This window comes from Pinus tabuliformis, chromosome 7, assembly GCF_031772625.1.
Source record: "Pinus tabuliformis cultivar Carrire ecotype Pingquan chromosome 7, CPIR1, whole genome shotgun sequence".
Classification (NCBI taxonomy): Eukaryota; Viridiplantae; Streptophyta; class Pinopsida; order Pinales; family Pinaceae; genus Pinus; species Pinus tabuliformis.
The window spans coordinates 961722371-961731228 of NC_142293.1; the positions used below are offsets into that span (position 1 = coordinate 961722371).

Sequence of the window (8858 nt, forward strand, 5' to 3'; positions counted from 1 at the left end):
TCATTAGGGGACTCTTCTATAATACAACACCAACCAATATCTGGCATATCCTCTGCTTGAGCCGCGTTTTGAGCAGAGGGCCCCAGGTCAACCATCATCGCATCCTGAGCTTTGCATGTCTGTTCATTTGCCGCCTGCCGAGGAGCATTTTCAACATTCAACTGAAAGGAAGAAGAGGGAGTCGGGATTGCCCTCGAACCCCCTGGCTGAGTCCTTGTATCTTCGGCTTGGCTTTCTTCCTGAAAAGCCACCATGAAATAGGCAGTGATCCTGGGTTTGTTTAGTGCGTTATCAAAGGTAAAGATGGCAGAACTAGAGGTTGGGACAGGGTCGGGGCGGGAGCTAGTGGCGCAGGATCTCCCTCGTCTGCTTCGAGTTAAAGGGCGACGCCCCCCTGACAATTCACTGGAAGACGATTCGGTTGGTGCGCGCCTCGGCTGTCCTCTACGGCAGCCCATCCTTGGTCGCAGACGAGGCATCTTGAAAATAACAACAGCCGAGGTCCAGGAATGCAGCACTGAGCACTAACCGATGGTTGGCAACAACTTTGCCTTCTAACCAAACCGCCTTTGCTGAGCTTGAACCTGTCCTCCTGGTGAGCCAAACCTGGTTCAGAGTAATCCCTGCTTGTATCTGAAACCAATGACCAGAAAAAGAGATGAGTTACCGAGATTTGGAAATGAAAACAACAGTATAGAACACCGAAAAGAAACACTGAGAGGAGAAGATTTTGCTTCGCTGAGAGGGCCGAGCCAAGCGACAGAGGAACCCGTTTCCCCTCAGGCGACCTGAAGTTCGATGCGAGACCGGAGGCGAGCGAGAAGAGCAGATAAACCAGCGAAGTTGCCGCCTCCCCAGGACCTCCCCTGACCTTATCATTCTTTGTCATGCCTCGGGAGGCTCCTCCCATTACCTCTGCATTGATGGAGCTCACCTTCTGATGCAGGCTGGTGCGTGCGGAGGTGGTATCCATAACTCTGAGCCTGATGTGCAAGCCAAACCGTTTGTAATAGAATCCCATAAACCGATCTTTGCGCTCATGCCATGCGCCAGATGCCGTATCCCTTTTACACTTCTCGTACTGGTCAGGCAGGTGGCGATCTGCCTCGCCTGAACCCTGTCCCATCATTTTAATATTCACCGCAAGCACCCGCATCCAGGATTTGGATTTTTATGATTAAATTACACATGATTTAAAAAAAAAAAACACAAAAACTTTTAACCCTTTTAATTTATAAAGTAGTTATAATGACCTTTCGTAAACAGAGCCCATATAATAAAACATGAAAATCAGAGCCCATATAATAAAACATGAAAAATTATGGTGCAAAACACATTTGTTTTTACTTAAACAATTTATAAACCTGGTTCCGATTTACATCATATTATTTATATATAATTTTAAAATTTAAAATTTAATTATATCTTTTATAAAGTTGATATATAATTTTTTAATTTAAAAAACCATTAAAATAATACATAATAATAAAAGTCTTAATATAAAAAATTAAGATTAACGTATACAGTCGCTCTAACCTCACACTGACTCTCATAGAATAAACCAATAAACAATCCTATATTAACTAATATAAAGTACTCATCCAAAACAATAAAATATATATTATGTGCCTAATCAACTCTAAACACTAAATTATCATGTTATACGCAATTTATTTAATTAGCTTTCACCTTTAAATTTTATCAATGTGTTTTGCGTATACTTCTCACATAATGCACTTTCAACGTATATTATGCAGCAATTATGGTAATCTTTATATGTTTTGGAGTTGTTTTGTAGAATGTTTACTAATTTTGGCCCTCGTATTATATTTGTAATTTGTAAATTTTTTTCTTAATTTGTGAAAATTAAATTGGAAGAGAGAAAATAATGATTATTTCTTAGGATTAATCATTTTTTTAAAGTCTTTTGATAGTTGTATTTTTATAATTATATGTTAATATTATTATTATATTCTATAAAATTATTATAATTTTTCATAAATAATTTAGAGCTATTAAATACTTTTATAAAAATTATAAGTTTATTATTAATATTATTAAAATGAAAAGAATGATATTTACTTACAAAAAATAATTTATAAATTAGGGTGAATATATTATTGCATTATATCATTACAATAAATGTTATTATATTTTGTAATTTTTTATTATAAAGTATTTCAGTTTAAAATTTAGATTTAAGCTTACTAATTCATATTTTATAATTTTTTATTATAAATTATTTTAGTTTAAAATTAAAATTTAAAATTACTAATTCTATGTACATAATAAATACAAGATGTAGTTTGTAAAATCCAATATGAGAAAGACCCATAAAGAAAGTGAGACCTATACCAATACATTGATTTTTTCTTCCCAATTATGAAATGCAAATATAAAGAGAATGCCATGAATGTTAGGCTTCTGTGGACGATCATCTACTTCTTTTTCTTTGTTTTACTTTAATATCTCACTGTAAATGCATGCTCCACTTCATAACGAGACAATAATAATTACAATGTCAATGGAACCCCTTTCTTTCTTAGTGGCGCATTATTTACCATGGTTTGATAGTCCACTAAAGTTATAATTAGGGTATTTGCATGCCTCAACTCTTAATTAGGTTTAGGGTTTGGACCCTCTAAAATATTCTTGAAAGCCAACATGTGGCTAGCTCCACATTTGTGATTAATGAGAACTATCTTGACATCCATTTACTATCATGATATTTAACAAAATAAATAAACTTACATAAAAATTAACTTCCTCCTAATAAATTCTAATTGAAATGATTTTTATATCATTATAAAACTATATATAACTTCAACTTTAAAAAATTGGAAACAAAACATACTTCAGGAATTTCTAAACTTCAAATTATAATAAGTTTATAATATTGAATAATAGTAATTGTAATTTTAAATTGTTTAAAGTTATATTTAAGTGTTAGATTACAAACATATTATCATATGGCAACAACATGTCTACACTCCAAATGAAAAAGTCATTGAAATTAAAAGAGTGAAGTAGGCATATATAAAGGATACAAAAAGTGATACACAAGAGATCCCATAACTATTGAGAGAAGTGATAACTATTCTAAAAGTTTTAAAGTAGGGAATCCCTCTTACATATTTATCCATAACTACTCAGAGAAGTGATAACTATTTTAAAAGTTTTAAAGTAGGGAATCCCTCTTAAATATTTATCCATAACCATTAAGAGAAGTGATAACTATTTTAAAGTAGGGAATCCCTCTTAAATATTTATCCCTACCTTTGATTTGCCCATGATAGATTAAAAATGTGGTTTCCATTGCCCTTGGACCATAGTGCAGGAGCATTCACTCTCAAAAAGCTGGCCAAGATATTTAGAGGCCAACAGGGCGGGTTTCACGAGGTCCACGTGTCGAGACGAAGCTCATCCTCGAGTCCTAATCTTGAGGTTCCGTCATTGTACATCGCATTGCCTGTTTCTACCCTTAGCTTTCAAAGGGTAGACCGGCCGCTTTAGAAAACACACCATTTATTTTTTTATTCAACCTCTATTTCAAGGTGCGGGCTCCCAATGGGGAATCTGTCTGAGATACCTAAACCTGGGTTTGTGCGAAAGCGATTGCACCACCTTGGGTTGGGTGGTTAACCGGAGATAGTTGTAGTTAGCTTTGGAATCATTTCGTTCTGTCATAATGCAGCCTGGAAGGTGAGGGTGAAAGAAGAAGCAGCAGCGGCGCACCAGCAAGAAGCGGCACTACGCAAGGTAAACTTGGCGCCTGTGGAATTCGCATTTTTTCCAATCTTTTGGGCTAGGTCTTTCGGCGGTTAAATCGGCCTCGGGGTGCATCATTGCTGGTAAGTTTATGGACGTTCTGAGCAAGACTTTCCAAGATTTCATTAAAAGTGAAATTTCATGACAAAGGGCAGAGTCTAAGCAATTTCGAATCTCAAAAATAAGGAAATCGAAGTATTCCAGTTTCTAATCTTGTAATTGAACAAATTACGGAGTTTTGCTGCTGGGAGTGCTTTTATTTTGATGATTTGAAGCTTCTGCCGAGTGTATTTGGATGTCTTCGAGTTGGACTACGATTATTTTGAGGTCTGAGTTCATTTTGATGCTGAGAGAATTAGTCAGTAAGGGGACTTTGAATTCCTGAAGTTTAAATTTCCAGTGTTGCGATGCTTAAAGATTGGAGCGAGAGGGACATTGTGTATCGTACGATGTTTGTAGTACAACGCAAGGGTTTTGAGAGTTTGACGTTCGGAGTGCTTATATCTTTGGTGGTCTAGAGGTGGAAAGACTCGAGAGACTGTTATTTTCAGGTTGTCCAGTGGGTAAATTGCATATTTTCACGTTGAAAAGCTTCGAGAAGAGAAAAGGAGAGTATCTTTCAGGCTCCAGAGCCAAGTCTATGTTTTATTTGTGCTTTGAGCGCTTGACAGGGTTAATCTGCAGGGCTCCGCGGGTTCGAAGCTCCCGATTCCATAACGCCGCTGTTTTCAAGCCCGATTGAAATATTTTAAAAGTTGACAAGTGAAGCTAATGTCCTGCGCATTTGATGTTTTCCAGTTTCATACAACGGCAAACGTAAGAGATCTGTGGTTAAGAGGAGTGTGCTTAGAGGTTTTGAAAGAGTAAATTTATGCGCCTGCATATAGAGTACTCTCAGTTTAAAATGCTTGTGTTTTGACGTTCAAAGCTTGAAATGCAAACGCCTTTGATGTTCTAAGAAGCAAATATCTGGAAATTCAGGGGTCTGAAGGCTTGAAGTTGGACATGCTTGGGTTTGTATTTTCTATAGCTTGATTGCTTTGCAGAGACTATCCAGGTGTCTGAGCTTAGAAAGTTTTGAGGTTTCCAAGATCTTCAATTTTCGTAATCTTGACAGTGTTTTGAGGCTACAGAGTTTGAATTTCGTAAGCTTGGACACAGAAAAGCTTGAAATTCATTGTTGAGTTTTGAGTGTGATCAACACTTGAAATCAAGAAAAATCAGCTTAAAAAGAACTGACGCCTTATGATCTAAATATTGATGCCTGTAGAAGACTTCCACTGTCTTGAAATATTGGCATCTTTGGGCTTGAAGCTCCGTGAATGAACATTTTGTCGATTCCACCAAACTGAGGACGGGAATTTGGTATCTCTCTGTTAAGAATCGGCTGGGTTTCGTGAAGAGTTCCGACAGCACAATGGTGTCTAGGTCATATTCAAACTTGTTGGATCTAGCTTCTGGGGAGTCGCTAACTTTAGGACGAGTAGGTAAGCGACTCCCCCGAGTCATGACTGTCGCGGGGATTATTTCAGAATTTGATGATGACAATTCCAATAGTGTGGCTTCAGATGCACCATCATCTGTTGCCCAGGACCGAACAATTATTGTAGGCCACCAGCTTCCATTACGAGCTCATAGGCGACCTGATACTAAAGCGTGGGTTTTCAGCTGGGATGAGGATTCCCTGCTTTTGCAGCTTAAAGATGGGCTTGCGGAGGATATGGAGGTAGTTTACATTGGTTGCCTGAAGGCGGAAGTTGATCCAAGTGAGCAAGATGATGTTGCTCAGAATTTGCTTGAGAATTTCAAGTGTGTACCCGCGTTTCTGCATCCGGACCTTTCCAGCAGATTCTACCATGGATTCTGTAAACAGCAGCTTTGGCCACTGTTCCACTATATGCTGCCTCTTTCACCTGATCATGGAGGACGATTTGATCGGTCTCTCTGGCAAGCTTATGTTTCTGTCAATAAGATATTTGCAGACAAGGTCATGGAGGTGATTAACCCAGATGATGACTATGTATGGGTGCATGATTACCATTTGATGGTACTGCCCACATTCCTGAGGAAAAGGTTTAACCGGGTCAAGCAAGGATTTTTCCTGCATAGTCCTTTCCCATCTTCGGAAATCTACAGGACTCTTCCCGTCCGAGATGAAATCCTCCGGGCTCTCCTCAATTCAGATTTGATTGGATTTCATACCTTCGATTACGCAAGGCATTTCCTGTCCTGCTGCAGTCGGGTTCTTGGCCTTGCTTATGAGTCCAAGAGGGGTTATATTGGGCTTGAATACTATGGGCGCACTGTAGGCATAAAGATATTGCCAGTGGGCATTCATATGGGCCAGCTTCAGTCTGTGTTGAATCTTAGGGATACAGAGGCCAAAGTCGCAGAGTTGAGGGATCGATTCAAGGGGAAATTTGTGCTACTAGGTGTGGATGATATGGACATCTTTAAAGGTATAAGCTTAAAGTTGCTGGCAATGGAGCAGTTGCTCATCCAACATCCTGAGCGGAGAGGCAAGGTAGTTTTGGTGCAGATTGCAAATCCTGCAAGGGGCCGAGGAAAAGATGTGCAGGAGGTGCAGGCAGAGACATATTCGACAGCAAAGAAAATCAACGAGACTTTTGGTAAACCAAACTATGAGCCCGTGGTGCTGATAGATAAGTCTCTTCCATTCTATGAGAGAATTGCCTATTATACTATTGCGGAATGTTGCTTGGTCACTGCTGTGAGGGATGGAATGAATCTCATTCCTTATGAATACATTATTTGCAGGCAGGGGAATTCTAAATTAGATGAGACACTAGGATTGAGTTCATCTACCCTGAAGAAGAGTATGCTTGTGGTTTCAGAGTTTATTGGATGCTCACCTTCTCTTAGTGGAGCCATTAGGGTCAATCCCTGGAATATTGACTCAGTGGCTGATGCCATGGATGCAGCCATTGTGATGCCTGAGCCTGAGAAGCAATTAAGACACGAAAAACACTATCGATATGTTAGCACTCATGACGTGGGGTATTGGGCACACAGTTTTCTGCAGGATTTGGAGAGAGTATGCAAGGATCACAGCAGGAGGAGATGCTGGGGCATTGGCTTTGGTTTAAGTTTCAGGGCGGTCATGCTTGATCCAAACTTTAGGAAGCTTTCAACAGAGCATATTGTCTCTGCATATAAAAGGACCAAGAGCAGGGTGATTTTATTGGATTATGATGGTACTATGATGCCACGGACTTCTATTAACAAAACACCCAGCCCGGAGGCGCTTTCTATTTTGAAGAGTCTTTGTAACGATCCAAAGAACTTTGTATTTCTTGTAAGTGGGAGAGGGCGACAGACTCTTAGCGAGTGGTTTTCTCCTTGTGAAAGGCTGGGAATTTCAGCAGAACATGGTTATTTTATGAGGTGCTGTTGCAATACTTATGAATCGCATGACTCATTGTAAATCCTATAATTTTTCATTTTACGACAATATGTTCTAGTCTTTCCATTTTGACTGGAAGTCATAGAACTGGGCGAATGAATTAACATGTTATTATATGTTTTTGCAAATCTCAGGTGGAACCAAGATGCAGAATGGGAAACTTGTGTGGCTGTGGCAGACTTCGATTGGAAACGAATTGCAGAGCCTGTTATGAAATTGTATACTGAAACTACAGATGGATCTGCAATAGAAACAAAGGAGAGTGCTTTAGTTTGGCATTATCAGGATGCTGACCCAGATTTTGGATACTTTCAGGCAAAGGAACTACTGGATCATCTTGAGAGTGTGCTTGCAAATGAGCCTGTTTCTGTCAAGAGTGGTCAACATCTTGTAGAAGTTAAACCTCAGGTATGAAGATATCCATACTTCAGGTAAACCATATTTATACGTCTGATAGTCTGTGTCTAGAAGGTTACTAACATAATTACAAGGTATTGTTAATATGCAGGGTGTCAGCAAGGGCCTAGTAGCAGAGCAACTTCTCTCGAGAATGGTACAGAGAGGCACATTGCCAGAATTTGTTTTATGTATTGGTGATGACAGATCTGATGAAGACATGTTTGAGTGTATTACGAGTGTCATGTCAAGACCTTCGCTCTCCCCTATAGCGGAAGTGTTTGCATGTACAGTGGGACAGAAGCCCAGTAAAGCCAAATATTATCTGGACGACACCGGAGAGATCACCAGAATGCTTCAGGGCTTGGCATCAGCTTCAGATCAAGCAACATGGAATCCATCTCCTCATGTTTCTCTTTGAGAACCCACATTAAATTGTTGCATTTAAATTTACGGTTTTACTGCCATTCTGCAAACATCAAAATGGTCACCGAAGCATGTCCGACTTTTGAAGAGAATCATGATGAAATTTGGAAGAGGAAAGAATGGAGCTGTATTAGGTGCTTAATGTGATGGACTAATACAATCTAGTAGTAGATGCAGGTAAATTGATCCAGTTATTTTGGAAGCATAAGTTGAGGAATTGCAGTTGCAAATGGATGAGTTGGCTGATTTTGTAAATATGAGTGTCGTACATTTCTGTTCAGCATATGGCATGTTAGCATTGCTTTGGTTTATTTATACACCAAAGTTGCATGTTTTTGGTCTTGAAAAGCCTTGTAGACTTGTCTTCTGTCTACTTAGACCAGGTCCAGGCATATGAAACAGTTGTCTTATGCTAATGTACATTGTGATTCATGAATCTATCTATGCTATAGAATCTATAGATTAGGATGTGGAGGAACACAGTGCGAATGTTAGCCATGGTGTTAAGATCACATTTATAGTTGATGTCTAATAGCAACTTACTTCAATTATTGCACATGTTCTGTTTTGAATCTCCATTGCCTTCAGAGAGCAACTTCACTTAGTGCACATGATCACTACTGCACTAGTAACAGGCTGACTAAAATATGGGCATGGGCATTATCATGTCCATTGCATATTCTGGGAATATCTGGAATCCTAATATACTAGAATGCTGACTAAAATATGGTCATGGGCATTCTTATGTCCATTGCAGATTCTAAGAATATTCCAGAATCATAATATATCTAAATTACATAAATTCTTATATCCGTCTGTCAGTTGCATTCATACCCAGAACTTC

The 8858-nt window shown here is 38.9% G+C and overlaps 1 protein-coding gene across 1 annotated transcript; it reads left to right on the forward strand.

Moving 5' to 3' along the window:
* Positions 1–3568: 3568 nt before the first annotated feature.
* Positions 3569–8488, forward strand: LOC149250818 (alpha,alpha-trehalose-phosphate synthase [UDP-forming] 5-like). Its single transcript, XM_089459244.1, has 3 exons — positions 3569–7173; positions 7327–7600; positions 7701–8488. Exons 1-3 carry the CDS (start codon positions 5186–5188, stop codon positions 8007–8009), a joined length of 2571 nt encoding a protein of 856 aa, XP_089315370.1. The 5' UTR covers positions 3569–5185; the 3' UTR covers positions 8010–8488.
* The last annotated feature ends 370 nt before the right edge of the window (positions 8489–8858 follow it).